Here is an 18,300-nt window from a genome sequence, read left to right as displayed (position 1 = left end):
GAAAGGGGCCCCTGTCACATCATACAGAATGTATTCTTCAATTATAGACGCATGACCTGCTGTCTCCTGTCACAGTTAATAAGTGCAGTGGCAGGCCCTCAGAGCTGTTACGGATGTACCTGTGGCGATTTCATCCCTTAGGGGCAGTAAAAGGCATGCATTAATTTTTTTTGGACTGGTTGATTTTTCTGACATTTTTGCGGCCCCTAGAGATGTCTGAAAAATCATTAACTGTAGTAAAACAAAAACTGCGGTAAATGCACCACTTCCACGCTGACAAAATGGCTGCCATCTATGTCGTAGAAACCAAAGACTGAATCAACATGGCTTGAGGCACTGCAAAAGGGCTGACATTTGTGTAGTAAAACAAGAAATAGGGCGAAATAACCTCGGATCTAGAATGATGGCACTGCAGCCATCTATGCAGTATAATAAAAACTACGAGTTCGTCCAATTCACTGTGAAAACATGATTATTGCGATTGACGAGCAGAGCTCATCCAAAGCAAAATTAACGAGGATCGCATTGACGACCTGAGTTTGTCCAAAACACTTGACGGGTTAACCTTATCCGTCAAGTGACTGCAGAAGCTGTCCAAGATGAGGACAGACCGTTTGGCCAACGCCTGGGTGATGGCGACGACATGCAGTGGACAGTCACAAAAGCCAGGGATGCTGGTGCCGAATCTTTTCGTCATGAAAACATGGTGTGGCTCGTACATGGTTTGAGCTCTTGCACACTTTTATACCATAGGCTGTTTTGTGCAAAGTGTGACCACTGAGGATGTCATACACACAGGCCTGATTTAAACTAGAAATAGAGCCCGAAGTCTTTGTCATTGCTTTTACGAGCAAGCACTGGCTCAGCTGTTTGGTCCTGGGGTCACAGTACAACAACCTTGTTGTTCTCGTGTGTGCAGAGTGACCTGTGTGCCCTCAAGCTGGGTGCCACATCCAAGGTGGTTGGATCCTCCATGGCCCAGCTGCTCACAGCTGCATCCCAGGTGGGCAATGTTTACTTGCGTGTACAGGCAAGAGAGTAGATGTCAGCAGGCATTTTAAGCTGCATCGGATAGATAGCACACTAACTGCTAGTGTGGCACAGTTTAAAGCTGCACTGCTATACAACGTACAGAAAATATATTGAGAAAGGTAGCACTGACAAAAGCTTTTATCTCATGCAAACCAACACAGTATAAATGAATCAATGAATTATCTCGATCTATTTCAACAAACAAATGCAGGATTGGTAGATGAAAGCTGCCATTCAGCACCTTGATGATTCTTGAAACCCTGCTCTTTCTTTTCCAAACTAGAAGTTGTCAGATACTGTAAAATTTCTTTAATTTTGAGTTTAGATCATATACTTAACTGATAGAGGTACAGCTGGTAAATCCTAATGACACGAGCATTGTGAAATATATTGGCATTTGGTGTCCCAAAAGGAAGCAATGAATTGGTCTAGTCTTCATGACATCGTACATAATAATCGTGCTTAGAAGGAGTTCAAGTTAAGACTAAGGAGTAGATGTGAACATGACAAATCTAAAGGGGCAAGGTTACCTTTTGTAAGGGCTGAACACCTATATATGAGTATTTTAGAAACTATTCACAAGTTATATGTATAATCGGCGGCACTGTTTTGTACATGTTTTTACGCTTTAAGCTGTAGCGATCCAGTATTTGGATTACACCCCTGTAAAATTGTTTTAGATAGCAGTTGAAGCTGAAGTAAAGACATCCCAGCTGCATATGGCATCAAGCACGTCTGTTTTTCAGAGCACAAAAGCATTCACTTTTTATTCATGTAGGGACTGCACCAAACATTTGAGATGCTATTTCAAGAAAAAGAATGTGTGGCCATTTACGCAAGGAAATGAAGTACATTATTCTATGTCTAATATACCACAGTGGCCATGCAGTGACTACAGCAGCGTCAGACTCATTGAAGGCACCAGAGATAAGCAGTAGCACTAAGATTTGGACTCCAAAAATTCAGACTTGTTGGATATTCCGGACTTCGGAAATGCACCTTCCGGGTTCCCACAGAGCTAATGCAGTATTGCGACGGATTTTTCGGGCAAATTTAGGCACCCAAGTTCGATTTTCTTGACTAAATCGCTCGTTCCGAGCCAGGCTACCCCGTTCATGGAGGACACCATGTTGGAATTTCGCCGACTTGACCAGGCTTGGCTTTCAGTGGCCCCCTCTATGGCCTCCAAAATTGGGACACACACGCGCGCGCCATCCTCTCGTCTCGGAGGCCACGTGCGAAATAACGGCGCTCGTTTCTTCGACCTCCATGGCGATCTCCGGTAACGGAGAGCGCCAACGCCGTGACGCTCTTGTCGACTGTATGCGGAGACGGCAGTCTTGCGCAAATCCAAGCAAATCTGATCGCCTCCAAGCGTAGTATGAGGCAGGGCATTATTAAACATTTTAATTTATACCACTCTAAGCCTAATAAATTTTCTTTTTTAGGGTGAACGAGTTTTTCGGACTTCGATTTTTTGGACTAGTTTTTGGTCCCCGCGAAGTCCGGAAAATCGGTCGGCGACTGTATACACTTGAGAGGAATCAGAGACTGCAATTCGCGAGCACAAAAGAAAACCGCCCTAGCGAACCGCGAAACCGCGCACTACGGCGTGCTGCGTTGGCTGCGTCTCGTCGCTGCGTGGCCGACGCGGTAAAGCCCCTATATATAAAAAGTAGCGCCATCCGCTTCCCTCCTCCTCCGTTCCACTATCGCGCTCGGCGCGACCAGCGCGATCGAGGCGCGATATCGACAGTGGCGCCGCCTGCGTCGGGCCTGCCGTGGCAGATGACAGCTAACGTGCTACCAGAGGAAATCCAAGGAAAACTTCGATCGCGCCCTGCAGAGAAGTTTTTAAGGCGTGATTTTGCTTCGTCAGTCAGTAACTGGTCTTAATAATGCCGTTTTGGAAGTAGCAACGTGACGATGCGAGACAGCGCAAATATCAAGTGTGCAGCAAGCGTTTGCACACGCCAGATGGTAAACAAAAAAAAGCCTTTTGCCCTCGCCTTGTCGGTTGCGGCAACTTAAGGCGCAGCAGCATGCCATCACAACGAAGTTCTTGTCCCTAACACGTTTTATCCGTTTGTGCGTACAGCACTTTCGTCGCACAGGCCCGAGAATGGCAGTCGGAGCACGCTGGAAAGAAAAAAATATACAAAAGCGCTACGCGTGCTTCCACGTGACACGGATTGGCCAATGGGGGAGCGGAGGAGGCTGGGGCGACAGGAGGCGGCGAGGAGGAAACGCCGGGCTGAGCGCGGTGGCGGCAAGATCTAAGAATGGCGCTACTTTTTATATATAGGGGCTTTACAATGCGGGCGGCACTCGCGCCACCTCTCCGCAGAGCCAACCAATTTCTCTCCTACTTTTGCAAGCCGGATAGAGGTGGCGCCAGTGTCTTTTCCCCCGTCACCCCACGCGCTCCGTGTCGTTGGCCGTTGGCTTCGTTTTGCCGGGCAATCCGAAACCACCAAGTCCCTCACTATCGGAAACCAAGCCAACGTGTTCTGCTCCCGAATTTCATCTGCGTTATCTGTCGGAAAACGTACTCCGACGTCAGGGGCAACGTGACTGAACGAAGGAAAAGTGTCATTTGGAAACATTTCGGAAAGAACTCGGCCCAAGAGGCTACGTGAGCAAGGAAGACCAGAAGGCGCACAGCCGCTCATCAAAAGTGCGCTGTAGTCGGGCAGGGACCTATCACAGCTTGAGAGAACGACGATAACCACCAGGATTGCCTGAATGCTGGTGCTCGACCTTCAGCCTTACATCTGTGTTGAAAATCGAGGTTTCAAAGAGCTGATTAACCACATGGAGCCGTTGTACAAGATACCCAGTCGCACGACGTTTTCGAGGACAATCATGTCGGCGTTGTACAGAGACACAGTCACGGCAGTCAAGGAGAGAATGCATGCGGACTTCCAGGAAGGCATAGAGTCGATCTCGTTTACAAGTGACATTTGGACGTCGAGGTCTAACCAAAGTTACATCAGTCTTACCTGCCACTACTTAACCTCCCACTTTGAGGTGAGAAGCTTGGCATTGGACAACCGGAGTGTGACCAAGAGTCACACTGCTTGCAACATCCTGGAGCACATGCAAGCAATGCTGGATAACTGGGAGCTGCCACTGCAGAAAGTGTCAGTCTTATGTGTTGACGGACAATGCACGAAACTTCCGTGCGGCCCTTAAGGGCATTTCTTGCATCCCAATGCAGTGTATGGGCCATACACTGCAACTAGCTATAAAAGATGCTAAGGAAGACACAGCAGGAGTTCCTGCCATTCTCAAGAAGTGTCGCGCAATTGTTGGTCATTACAAACACAGTGCCCAAGCTGCGGCAAGACTGCAGGATTGCCAGCGACGGATGGAGCTATCAGTTTTGGAACTTATTCAAGACGTGGAAACAAGATGGAACAGTGAGCATGACATGCTCTCACGTCTTGTGCAGCTGAAATAAGCCATCTGTTTAGAGCTTGCCACCTCTGAGACAATTGTGCCCAACCTGACACCACAGGAGTGGAAAGCAGTGGCTGGGCTCGTCAAAGCTCTTGAACCAATTGCATCGGCGACCAAAGATCTTAGTAACCAGAAATATGCAACTTTGTCGTCAGTAGTACCATTTCTCTATGGAACACAAATGGTCCTGAAAGACTGCATTGCAGCCGATGATGACACCTCAGAGTTTGCAAGAAACTTGCTGAAAAGAATGAGGACAAGGTTTCCAGGGCAGGACAAGCAAAAGAAGTATGTGTTAGCAACCACCTATGACCCAAGGTTTAAGAACCTCTTTTGTGCTCAAACATTCCAGGAAACAAGGCTCGTGGAGCTTGCAAGAACTGAGTTGCAGAGCTCTCCAGGAGAAGCATCAAGTGACTATACTGAAGCGTCAACATCTACAGCTCACAAGGAGCGCGTCAGCAGTATCTGGGACAGCATTGAGAAGCTGGCAGCGTCATCAGAAAGAAGGCACTCCTCCAAAACAGCCAACATCGAGGAGTTTCAGCGGTACCTTCGAGAGCCCACTTGCAGTAAGGACCAAGACCCTCTAGCATTCTGGAAAGAGACAGGCAAGCAACACTTCCCAGGGCTGTGCAAGATGGCCATGAAGTACACGGGCATTCCAGCAACGAGTGTACCAAGTGAGAAGTTGTTTTCGACGGCTGGCAACATTGTTACGGCCCAGAGGTAGAAGTGCACTCCAGATCACGTACAACAGCTGCTTTTTTTGCGTGAGAATTTGTAAATATTCGAGCTTCTATTAAATAATTTTGCTATTCGATATTCGATTTGATATTCGGCTTTTTTTTTTCTTGATTCGATTCGGTATTCGATTCGAGACTTACTATTCGGTATTTGCACACCCCTAATATTTACTCGAATCTAACGCACACTTTTTTTTTTTTCGATAAAACAGATCCGAAAATTGCATGCGCGGTAGAATCGAGTACGACCCTAAATCTGCGTTACCATATAGCCGTCGGCATTTCAATATAGCCGTCTCGCACGCCTTTCGAGCCTAGCTACACTCTAGCCTAGCTGCCGTAGCTTCCTTTACGTGCTACAGTTCGTGTGCTTAGGCATTAGTCTTCCCGTTTTCTGCGTCTGCTCTATCAGCGTGAAGTGCCGAGTTCATCATGATGCCGAATTTAAAAGGAAAGTGGTCATGTGGGTGAGATGGACGGAAATCGGGCCGCATCACGGGCCTTTGGAGAATCCGAAACTTGCATGTGGGACTGGCGCAAATAGAAGGAGAGGATTTTCGCCAGCAAAGCAATGCGGAAGGGTTTCAGTGGACCGAAGCAGGACGTATTCTGCGACAATCCACTTCGGCGATATGATGGCCTTGGCCCTATCTTGAAAGCGATCTGCAACGGGGAGAGTCCACCGCGCATTGTTTTCGCCGCTTATAGTGCTTATACGTCACGTTGAAGTGAGAGGCATGCTCCACCATTTTGACAGCGAGTTTCTGCGGTCAACAAGCGAGATGTGTTCATGTTTGCTTGTGCTCACTTGACACCGTGCTTGTTAATTTATTTATAAGCGAATGTTTGCAAGTTTATACGGCCGATAAAACTGCTATCCTTACTCCGTATAGCGGTCTGCTAATTTGCTATCGCAATCGATGCTTCGCCTTTCGGGCAAAACTGAGACCTTCTTTATTCATCGCAACTTTAGTGCATCGGGAGTAATTCTTTGTTTTTCTGTAAAGTTGTATTTCTGTATGAAAGCATGAGGTGCGCAGTACTGTAAAGGATTTTTTTTGCTCACGGAAAATGGGTGCAAGTTACAATCGAGGGCGTGTTAGAATCTAGTAAATACGGTAGTTGGGTTCAGTGGCCTCTGTTTTGCATTCCAGCCACTAGAGGCAGGGGTTATTTTTTTGTTACACACCAACACCACATTCTTTGCTTCACATTGCTTCATTGCAAATGTTGTGGCAGGAACTTGTATTTTATTTGGATGCAAAAAATTAACAAGCATGGCTGTTTTGAGTGGGACAAACGCCACCGGACTCTTGGCCTGGCTCTGTTCTCAGTGGTAGAACAAAGTGGATTCAGGCCGACACAGTACCCATGCTGCGGCGTTCGCCTCTTTGATGAGGTTTTCCTCATATCATTGAGAGTCTGGTGGGGACCCCCGTTTCTAGGGCAACGAGAGCTACACGGGTACAGCTGCCCGAGACACGGCCAGTGCGCTGCAGCAGCTGGTGGAAGCCGTGCGTGGTGTGGTGGCCACCAGCAGTGAGAGCGGGGCCCAGGCAACGCGTCTCGTAGAGCCTGCCCGCCAGGTGCTGGACCGGTCGTGCCAGCTGCTCGAGGAGGCCCGCCAGGCCGTGCTGCGGCCCGACGAGCCGGACAAGCAGCAGCGGCTGGCACACGTGGCCAAGTCGGTCTCGGCAGCCCTCAACGCCTGCATCAACTGCTTGCCGGGCCAGAAGGACGTGGACGACGTCATTCGTACTATCACCGAGAGCTCACAGGTCTGGAGCATACCTTTTACGAGTAGTGTCAACTCCAAACATGCCATTTGTTTTAAGATGCGCAAGAGGTGTTTACCACCTGGCATTTAATGAGCAGGTCTCCTTGGGAATACTTAGATCCCCTTCTGTGCCATGGTCGAGCTCGGCTTGTTGACGATGCTTTTAATTTTCTAGCTATGCCACAGACAAGCCGCTTTCATGTCATTGCATTGGAGCTTTTTTGGTAGATGGTGCACACTATCCATGGGGCAGCGCAAGAAGGAGCGAGCTTATTCTGGTGGAGGAACACGTTGGCACCTGGGCTTTTTGAAAATAATTTGAACATTTTTGGCCAGAATTCAAGGTAATAGCATGGCACGGAAAAGGACGAAAGAGCATGTCTCAATCATTCTTTTATGTTAAATCAAGGACCAATTGCCCTAAATCTTATAAAAAGCCATGGTGACTTACAAGAAGATACTGGCAAGTGCCAGAGTGCCCTGAATAATTTGCTATAATATTGTATTTATTCGAATATAAGGCGAGGTTTTTTCATTCAACCCTTAACCTCTAAGTCACCCCTCGCCTTATATGCAAGGCTGATAGATTAATTTAGCATAGACTGCTTATGTAAGTCACCGGACTTGTTATTATCTGCGCTATAAGTGGTACTGCACTATAATCAAAGCAACATTTTTCAAAGGTTGCACACATGCAAAACGAGTAGGCTAAGCAGCCACGCATATATATATATCTCAGAATCGAAGCATGCGACAGGGACATATGCATCCATTTAAATTTACCAACTTTTAAAGGTTAACATCCGAGGACGTGTGGTCTTCACATGAAGCAGATTAAGTAACACAGAAAAAGAAAAACAAGAACGATATAGAGGAAAGTAAGTCGCTAACTAATTTTTCGGACCTGCTCAATTATTAGGAATTCTCTGCGGCACCGCCTCCAACTTCACTGAACTAACATAGCAGTGACCAAAATTGCTTTGTTTGATTTCTCGAACTGCTATGCATTGGCAATGTCGGAAACATGGCAACTGTGATCCAAGTTGCCGCCATTTGAATGTAGCATGTGCAACCCGTGCCCTCATTTTTCGTGTCGAGATGGTTCCTTCGATTTCCAAGTGCTGTAGAGCCTCTGTGAAACGTTTTGTTAACTTGGTGCCAAACTGGCTACCGGTTGCCGTCTACTGAAGAAGCAGCTCTATTAGGCCTAGCCTTCAGGGGTGTCGGGTAGCATGTCGTCAGGAAGCTTGCTTTTGATAATTTCGTACCCGTAGACAATTACATAGAGAGCTCACTCACTGGCTAAACAAATGGCAGCAGGTTTGAAGATGTGTTTTAGTTGGCGGGCAATCAGCCACAGCAACTCCTGCGAACGTCTACCAAGTTTGTAGGTGTACGTACTGGTAGGAACGGCTAAAGCTCCCATGTGAAAATCAAGCCTAAACACTCTGAACTGAATTTGTGGAACGCTGCATAAACTGACGGCATCGCGGAGTCAGTGTTGCAGGCGTGATGTCTGCAAACGCGAAATGTGTCCAAATAGGTATTATTTTCAATAAAGCACAGCATACAACAAAATTATGGAAAGTATTTTTTCATGATGCTGCAGTCGTAAAACACTGTATTTGTTTTTCCACCCACAAACTGAAGAGTCAAAGAGCGACAACACGTACATGTTCTGTGCTGAGCGCGCTTGCCGCTTTGTCGCAAAGGCTTCTCTGTCGCCGAGGCGGTCTAGACAACCCCTGTGTGTGCCTGCAGTGTGCATACATACAACACGCTGCCACCTTCTGCCACAGCGGCTTTTTTTTTTTCATTCCTTGTTTCTTCGCTTCGAGTATATCGCCTTAGATTAGCGTGCATACTTAAGTTCTTATTCTCGGGTCCCCCAACTGCACGCTCGCCCTATAACCATGACTGCCTTATCATCGAATAAATACGGTACTTGTTTGTACAAATTAGTTTGTTGCAGTGGCCAGGAGGTCGATGCGTTATGACATGACGGTACAGTGGCTGGCTTCATTCCTGTAATTGCTGCAGCTGTAAAACAAGCCAGAGTAAACAAGCACAGCATGCTCGTTTATTATTACCTTACGAGCAACACCAACGAATGTAGCCTTACTGCTACACGACATAAGCAAATTTTGCTCTTTGCCATGGCGTCACTATAATGGCAATGACGCTAGCTAGGTCTGGCACTTGACAACTCTAGCATCGACTTAAAATGCCTCACAATTGTTTCCCTACGCTAATACTTGCTAAGTGGAATACTTTTACATGCAACAAGCATGCAGTGGAGCTTTCACAACTTCAAAAGTATTTGTTGCACTCGTTTAAAAACAATTGGCTCAAAGCCTTTCGTAACCATTATAAGGCTTGTTTTTGCATCAGTGAAGCCAATTTCACCTTTCACAATGAGGTATGGCAACTTTTTGAATGGCTTATTTAAACAAACTGAAAGTAAAGCGCAAAGAAAACATTCACAGTGTCTTCTTGTGTTTACTTTGAGTAGGTCATAACAACAAGCCCGAATGTCTGCCCTTGTTTGGACAAGTTTGATTAGACAGGTATTGTGGCACTTAATGTGTAGTTTGTATGTCTTTCTCCATCTCATTCTGTTTGTGATTCTGTTTAAACTTCCCAGTTTAAATTGCTGGGGCTTGTCATATCACCTACTTGTGAATTGACGCTGTTCCTGTCTACATCACAGCCATGTTCTCTCTGCGTGCACATATTGAAGTATGGACCAACTAGACCAGGGGTATGTCGTTAAGCCTCCTTGGCATGCAATCTCCTGCAGGCGCTGAATGCTCGTGACTTCCCGACCAGCAACCGGTCGTACGGTGAGCTGCAGTCCAACCTGAATGAAGCCGCAGCGGGACTAAACGAGGCCACTGGCCACGTGGTGCAGTCCTCGCGTGGCAACCCTGCCCAGCTAGCATCGTCCGTGCGCCACTTTGGCACTGCTTTTGGCAGCTTGCTGGGCTGCGGCATGGAGATGGCTGGCCAGACCCAGGACCAAGAGGTACGCGGCCACACTTGTGGGCACTGAGGGGTTCTCTCCTGTTGGACATATCAGCTTCTTGGTGCGGCCATGCTGTGCTTTCCCCGGTTCACTCGCTTTGGCCGATGATCCTAGCGCATGCCACCAAGAGGCATCTCTCGGCGGAAAAATGATTGCACTATGCTGCGGTGCCTGTGTCAAAAACAGTGCATAGGCAGTTGTGCAGCTAGAAGCAAGTGAACCGTATGTTAGCCCTATTTTTAAAGTTAAGCTTTCTTCGCCCAGCACTTCGTGATTTGGCGTATTTATTTATTTATTTTATGCTCGAGGTACAGTTTTCCATTGCAGAGGGGAGGGGAAAAGGTAGATACAGAGGCAAATAACATATACTTTATTGTAGATACATAATACAAATAAGCAAACAACTTTCAAAGAAAAGGTCAAAGGCAAACAGGAGGAAGTCAATAACTAATAAAAAGAGAAAAAAAAAGTGAATTGTCCCAAAAGTGTTAGATAAGTAGCTCATACAGTGCTGGTGGTGGTCATGCTGGTGATAGTGGTCTTCATCGGCTGTCTCGCCAAGTAGAAGCTGTTGCTATGGGGGTATGATCACTTTTGTGAGGTTTCACTGGCACTCGGCACTGAACACATCAGTATACACAGCCAGCAGGAGCGGACATAGTTTCTGGCACTATGCCAAGCTCGCCATCTTCACGAAGTGCCAGAAATGCATTCAGCTTGTCTACTTCAACACCTCTGGGGCTGAGTCACGTGAAATCTCGCGAAAGTGATAAGTGTATCACTAAGAGTGATCGCTCGAAAATATAACCCCCGAATTAATGTTACCATTGCTCTACAAGGAACACCACCTTCGCTGAATACCATTACGGAGCGTGCTCATCACTGAAATCTGCTCTTGTGTTTCTTATCGTGATGTACCGTTTTGTATTCCCAGCTCATCAAAACTTTGCTTACATCAATGCCCACATAGTGTGGGATCGGCATTATTTTCTTTTTCTACTTCGAAGGCGACTGTTCTGTGGCAGCATTGTCTGTTTCTCACTTTTCTGCTTGTCTTGCGCTTTGCTGTGGGCCGTAATTCCAGTTGTACAACCAGTTTAAATCAAAGGCCCATGGAGGATGCGGTGGGGCAAAGAAATTGTGCTGCCAGAAGTCATTTGGATGTTGACAAGTCCGCATGCATTACTGGCAGGGAGCAGCACAACAATCTGCTCACTACAAATTAGACATGTTGTACCTTTCAAGGGCCTAAAGAATGGAAAGCTGTCGCTGTTTGCGAACAGCAGACGTGTATCATCATCTGATGATGATGATATTTACTGCAAAACTGAGTTAAGATAATGTGTGTGTTTTTTTTTTTTTTTTTACTAATTACCATATCACTTTTCAGGAAATAATGTAAGTTTGGGCATGTTGGTATTCAATATTAGCCATTAGCGCACAAAAAAAAAAAAACAGGGACACTGTAGACAGACGTAGATGCACTGCCCACTTCTAACAATAGTTTATTTTTCAAACCATAGAAGCGGTCAAGATTGCTAGTTTGGGGTATGCGTGCGTTAGCGCACCATCTGTTGACATTACACAAAAAGAATTGGATTATCTTAACCACACGCAAAAAGTGGCTCGGTGGGTATGGCAGTACATTTGATCTCATAATCTTGCAACTTAGCACTTTCTTAATTTGATTTTATCGTCATTTGTTATGTTCATATAGTTCATGCTTCATGTGACAGTTTATCAAAGGGTACAAATGCACTTGCACACGCTGGTTGGCTGTTTCCTATGTATTGTGAGCATTATATTACCCTTTCATCTTCTTCATCTGTGTATACTCATCATCATGGCCAGCGTCATTCTCTTCAGTGCGCGGCCTGCTTAATAAACCGTCGAGGTTGAACAGCTGTCTCGCAAGTGGTATACTGTCTCGCAGTATATACAGGGTGTTTTTTTTTTTCAGCTGCACCAAATTTTTAAAATGAGAAAAATATAAACCTTGGTCACATTATGTTTAGCATTCGAGTGTATGGATTGACGGCCTCTAGATGCAGAGCAATTTCCGCACTTATGTGCATAATTAGCGAAGTTACGGTAATTAACTTTCTAATTATTAACAATAGGTGGCTACAGCAAATGAGCACTTTGGGGCCCGTCCTCGACACTACCTACCTCAATGAAGAAATTTTGAACAGCAGAGTTCATGTGGGAGCTACGCAAACAATTAGTTCCCCTTGGCAGGCTCTTTGAAACCGAAACTGGCTGCAAAAAGAGCGTCTGTGTCGATGATGTCGCCGCACCCCCTCCCCTCCCCCGCCTTTCGTCACGTCTCCGAAGTCACCGCTGGTCCGGCCCAGCGAGCAGCTTGCATTATCTCCTTGCTGTTTGCGGCATTCGTAGTCGACGCTACAAACTGATATGACGCTGTGCCTGCAGTATCTAAAAGCCCAAGGAGCGGGGTTGCTGCTACGTGGTGCCCAACGGAATGGCGAAGTAAATTTGGCGGCCCGCCGGCATTGAAGGGCAAGGCCAACGCCGCAGACAGCTTGGAGATAACGCAAGCTGCTCGCGCGGCCGGACCAGTGGTGACCTCGGAGACGTGATGAAAGGTGGGGGAGAGGCGACGTCGACGACACAGGCACTCTTTTTGCGGCCAGTTTTGGTTTCAGGGAGCCTGCCAAGGGGAACTAATTGTTCACGTAGCTACCACATGAACTCCGCTATTCAAAATTTGATCGTTTGGATAGGGCGTGTCGAGGACGGGCCCCAAAGTACTCATTTGCTGTAGCCACCTGTGGTTAATTAGAAAGTCAATTACCGTAACTTTGCTAATTACGCACGTAAGTGCGGAAATTGCTCTGTAACTAGAGGCTGCGAATTTGTACACTCGAATGGTAAACATTACGTGACCAAGATTTATATTTTTCTAATTTTAAAAATTTGGAGCAAAGAAAAACGCCCTGTATGTGCATCATATACAGTGGAATCTCGATGATACGGATCTCACGGTGTCACGAACAATATTCGTATTAGCCGAAATTCGTATAATCGAAACACAATTAAAACTAGCTAAATTAAAGAGTCGGAGGTGAACTCACTCAGGCAAACCTACATAAAAAGCATTTACAGTATAGACCACTTATAGCGCAACCGTTTATATTGCAGAACTGGCTACAACGTGGCCTTTTCCGACTCCCGTTTACCCTCCCATAGAACTCCATGTATACGCATACCGCTTACAGTGCAGCCGCGTGAGACGAAATACTGGTTATAATGCGGCTTCCGCGGGAAAATCTCGCCGACAAGGGCGGTAGTGAGCACGCTTCTCAACGAGGTGCGCCCACCGATGGGAGAGGAGATCAACGAGGGCGATGCGGAGGAGGAGCATGAGACGTGGAGCAACAGTCCAAGGGCAATAAAATCGTCACCACGCGCCGTATGTGCGAGTGAAAGCGCGCAGGGGACGTGCGCCTTCGCGGAGAGCAAACGCACAGCGTGGAGCAAACGCGACTTACGTCGCGCGAAAGGCCGTGGGGTATAAGAGGGAGGGAGGGGGGGCAACGCTGTGCTGCGGCACTAAATGCGTATCTTGCAACCCGGCGCAAGCGGAACTGGCGACGCAATCTCCCACGCGAAAAAGCAAAGCGGGAAGGCAGCGCGGGAGGGAGGGAGGGGGGGGCGGCGGCTTCTAATCTGCCAACAAATGCGTTCGCGCCCATGGCGGCTGTCGGTATTGTCGTGTGCACCATATCTTGAAAGCGATCTCCACACGACTCTGACCTTTGTATGCGCTGTGCTTACGCTGCTCAGTTTCCGTTGAAGCGATAGACTGCATGAACTTTCGCTCGCTGCGGCAGCCGCGCTTCCCCACGCCTGTGTGGGGAAAAGCACAAAAGCAACAAAAGCGCCACCACTTCAAACTGTTCGCACCCGGTCGCAGCCTCCACGCTGTCCGGCGCCGCGTCCGCGCCTCCGCACCAAAAGAGAAAGGGACAGACAGACAGACAAATAACTTTACTGGTGGTCCTGAGGAACCGCTTTAGGGTACCTCCCTTTTCAGGGAGTCCCCGTAGCCATCGCGGGCCGCACCCACGTCGGGGTCGGAAGATCGTGGTCCTCCGCCCTGTCGCAGGCCCTCTGGACAGACTGTAGTTGCTCTGAGACGTCGCCGCTCGGCTGCCTCCCAGTCCGTTAGAGTGGTAAGCGATGAGCTGCGTAACGCAGGGCATTGCTAGAGCATATGATATAAAGAGCAGTATGCCTCCCCACAGTCTGGACAGTGGGGTTCTACATTAGGCGCGAAGTGACTGAATCGGCCCCTGGAGGGGAACGTTTGGAGCATGCGAAAGGCCGACGATTGTGGTCTAGTGAGTTTAGGATGTGGTAGCGGAAAGGCCTGCCGAGCAAGTTGATAATGAGAAAGGGAGAAAGCGCGTAACTGCGCGCTGTTCTCTTTCACGGCCGTCGGTGGGATGGTGTTTATTCGTATCAACCGCCGCAGGTCGAAAATCGATTCGTAACAACCGTTCTGTAGCACGTTGCAAAGTAATGGGGCTCGGCCGGACCACAGAAAAATTTGTATCATCCGGAAATTTGTATTAGCCGTGATCGTATTGTTGAGATTCCACTGTATGTATTATGCTTGTCAAAAGAAGAAACTATTGTTGCAAGTGAGTGCTTTGTCTATGTCTGTTACACTCTCCCTGTGTCTTTTGTGTGCTAAAGGCTAATGTTACGTTTCAGTATTGCTCTTTCGATTTCTCCCATGAAATTTATGCTGCATTTTATATGCACCCCCCCCCCCCCCCTCCCAACTTTGTTGTTATTTTTCTGTGGAAGAAGTTTGTTTCTTATGAAAATAAATACGATAGGTCATAACCAACTTGTTGAGGAAAGACTTGTTGAGACAAGTGTGTAGAAAAAAGTAGCTAACTTGATGAAATGTTTGCCAGTACATGTCCATGGGGCAAGCAGTGGTGCTGAAATGATGTTCAAATACAGCGGAAACTCGTTGATACGATTCTGCATAATACGTTTTTCGGGATAATACGTTTTTGTTCTTTTCCCAGCCAATGACTTAAAGAGCGATGCATTTCGGATAATCCGATTTTCGGATGACACATTTCATTTTCCAGTTCCTGTGAAGATCGTACCAACGATATTCCACTGTATTTGGTGCTTGTGTCTGACTGCAGTGTGCCTATTGTGCATGTCTCGCTCTAGGTGCGCTCCCAGATGGTGGTGAGCCTGAAGAATGTGTCGATGGTGTCGAGCAAGCTGCTGGTGGCAGCCAAGTCAGTGGCGGCCGACCCCAGTGCCCCCAACGCCAAGAACCAGCTGGCTGCAGCTGCCCGCAACGTGACCGAGAGCATCAACCACCTGGTGGACGTGTGCACCTCGGCTGCACCCGGGCAGAAGGAGTGCGACAGTGCGGTGCGGGCCATTCAGGTGCGTGCAATCCTTCATTTTTTACAGCAAGGGGGTATGGACAGCCGTTGGCCACATACAAACACTCCGCAGAAATAACAATTCAAAATGAATATGGAGACGTTTCACGGCATCACGAAATGACCAACGTGCAGTGAATGGTTAGTGGTTCTGTTGGAGACTCTGCGGCTTACAAGCAGATCAAGCAACGCCCAACCGGCCAACCCACTGCATCCATTGTCATTCCTTGCCCAGATGGGAAAAGAAACAGTAACGCAGAACATCAACAATTGCAATTTTTGATCACGTGACATGGCAATGTGTAATGTGTTCAGCGTGCAGCAGCAGCTCGGCACAACCACTTGGAAGCCATTAAAGGAACACTAATATTGAATTGAGTCAGTTTAGATGGTCATATTACTCATTTAGAAACACTTCCTTTTTTCCAACATGCGACTTAGTTCCAGTGAGAAAACGCAAATGCTTATTATTTAAACAGCTACCAGCTAACAGAATATCAGCTGCAAAAACAACTAAGCGGCAGACCAATGTGCCTCTGTGGCTATGCAAATAGTGGCTGACGAGCTGAACACTTGGGAAAGAGGGGTGGGACCCCATGCAGGGATAATTTTGGAAATATTCTTTCTGTAATTTTTAGGTCCACATATTTAGGGTAGGGTCCTTAGACAAGAATTATGGCATTTCAATGTGAAAAAATTTTCATGACACAAATCAGAGGGTCAATTCTTTCAACTTTGTTACGTCAAAGTTTTTATAAATTGCAATTATACATTGCATGTCTTTGACACAAAGTCTGCCACATTTGTATTAAACAGAAAAAAAAATAGAAGAGTTCACATTGCCTGACAAAATTCATTCTTGCAGCTTGCTTCCCATCAGTTCCAATGAACACTTTTCATAGTTGTAAAGCTAGCTTTTCTGCGAGGCAGCTTACCCAACGAATGGTTGCATAGTCATATTTGCAAACAGCGCGTACAAGCAGTTTTCTCGTATTACGACATGAAAAATGTTGGTGTGGCTCTAGTAATGAAGCCATGCACAAGAGACAAACTCCAGCGTGCGCAGCTAGCGCTTCATTTGAACCAGTGCTGCCATTAGTTGGGCAGATGTGCAGTGCAGAGAATGGCACTTGTGAAATATCAAAAGGGTCTATTGTAGGGGCGTGCGAATAGCGGTTTTTGTGACCGAATCAAATCGAATATCGAATACCTTTAGAGTAATTTTTGAACAATGAATAGCCCTTATCACAGTCAATATAAAACGATGTTCACATCCCAGTATTCTTAAAGTTAGCAAGTTTCTGTTGTTACCTAGTGCATTATGAAGTGTTGTTTATTAACTCTTTCTGTACTGCTCCATTGGGCATCGTTAGCCCGCTACGATGGTTTGAAACGTCGCTTTCAAGACCTTCCGTGCCACTCACAGACATACCATGTTATCGGACGTGAAAAAGGAGAACTATATTTTACTTTTCTAAGCAGTTCGCTTTTTTCCCGCGAGGCGGGGGTTTTTGAACGCACTCTGAAGTTTTGTGATCGTCAAAGTAGAAATCAAAAATGGCCGCCCGCTATCGATGGTTTGAAACGCCACTTTCGAGACCTTCCGTGCCGCTCACAGACACACTGCGCCATTGGACGTGAAGGAAGAAAAACTATGTTTGTTTTCTAAGCAATTTGCTTTTTTCCCGCCAGGCGGTGATTTTTATGCGTGCTCCAAAGTTTCGCGATCGTCACAGCAGAACGCAAAAATGTCCAGTTACTGTACTTTTGCTCCAATTTTATGTTTACTTGGGCACAGTTGACGTTTTTAAGTATTCGAAAAGTATTTGAAAATATTTGCATTTATGAATATTCGAAGACCGAATTGAATAGGACATTATTCGATTCATTATTTGAAAATTTTTAATATTTGCACACCTCTAGTCTATTGTGGACAGAGTTTGAATTGCCCATTTCACTTGGCCTTCAGTAGCTTCAGTACGAGCTGTCACCAACCAGCGAGACCTCCTGTGTGACCGAAGGCCACTTTAGGTTAAGGTGCACGAAATGTGCCCAGAAAGAGCATACGGTGCTAGGCTTTTGCTGCACATCCACCTGAGTCCACCCAGGTTTGTGCACCCAGGCTGCAGGTGCATGTTACTACTACTCATGATTTTAAAAGCAGGCATTGGCGAGAAGGACACACCACGAACACTTACCATCTCGTTCAACTTTCTGTTGTTCTATGCGCAATCCAGCTTCTTGAAGTATTATGCGAGGTGTCTTCATTGTCTATATGCACTATTTCATAATGCGCAGTGTTCAGCCAAGTTTTATTCAGCCTACAGACTGTCCTTGGATTTCACTGTGTCAGCGGTCACTTGTGCCACAGTTCTTCCACCTTGAGCCCATGTCTCACGTCATCTTTCTGGCTGGTTAAGCATTCAGCTTTTAAGTGGCAGAACCAAAATGGCTAACCAATACGTCACACTTGGCACCATTGGAGAGGGGAATGGACTGCCTGATTCCATTGTCATCAAATGCAACCTCTCAATGTTTAAGTGCTTAGTTACTTAACATTAGGGGAGTTTTTGAATTTGTTTAATTGATTCACGCTTTTTAAATGTAACATTGACACAGTCTTTTTCGTCTTCCTTGTATGACGTATTGTCACAGTAACATTGTGTATATGCTCCCCTCCTCATGTAATACCACAGCTGCCAACCTTATAAGCATTTGCAAACACTACACAGAAAGCCAGAAAAGAAAAGAAAATTTGGTAAAATACTAAAATTCTTTGATTCATGTCTGTTCTGAAGGGGGGTGCTGTGACCA

General features: G+C 46.6%; 1 protein-coding gene across 5 annotated transcripts in view; it reads left to right on the top strand.

Moving 5' to 3' along the window:
* The window catches only part of LOC119455349 (talin-2), a 324,493-nt gene that overhangs the window by 197,472 nt on the left and 108,721 nt on the right, over positions 1-18,300 (top strand). For all 5 annotated transcript variants that reach the window (XM_049668712.1, XM_049668713.1, XM_037716732.2 and 2 more), the window contains exons 29-32: positions 920-1,003; positions 6,686-7,018; positions 9,818-10,042; positions 15,263-15,487. In XM_049668712.1, the coding sequence (XP_049524669.1) occupies positions 920-1,003; positions 6,686-7,018; positions 9,818-10,042; positions 15,263-15,487 (867 nt within the window). The remainder of the gene's footprint in view (positions 1-919; positions 1,004-6,685; positions 7,019-9,817; positions 10,043-15,262; positions 15,488-18,300) is intronic.

This window comes from Dermacentor silvarum, chromosome 6 (genome assembly GCF_013339745.2).
Source record: "Dermacentor silvarum isolate Dsil-2018 chromosome 6, BIME_Dsil_1.4, whole genome shotgun sequence".
Classification (NCBI taxonomy): Eukaryota; Metazoa; Arthropoda; class Arachnida; order Ixodida; family Ixodidae; genus Dermacentor; species Dermacentor silvarum.
The sequence above is the reverse complement of the archived record's forward strand: the minus strand, read 5'-3'. Positions and strand labels throughout refer to the sequence as shown.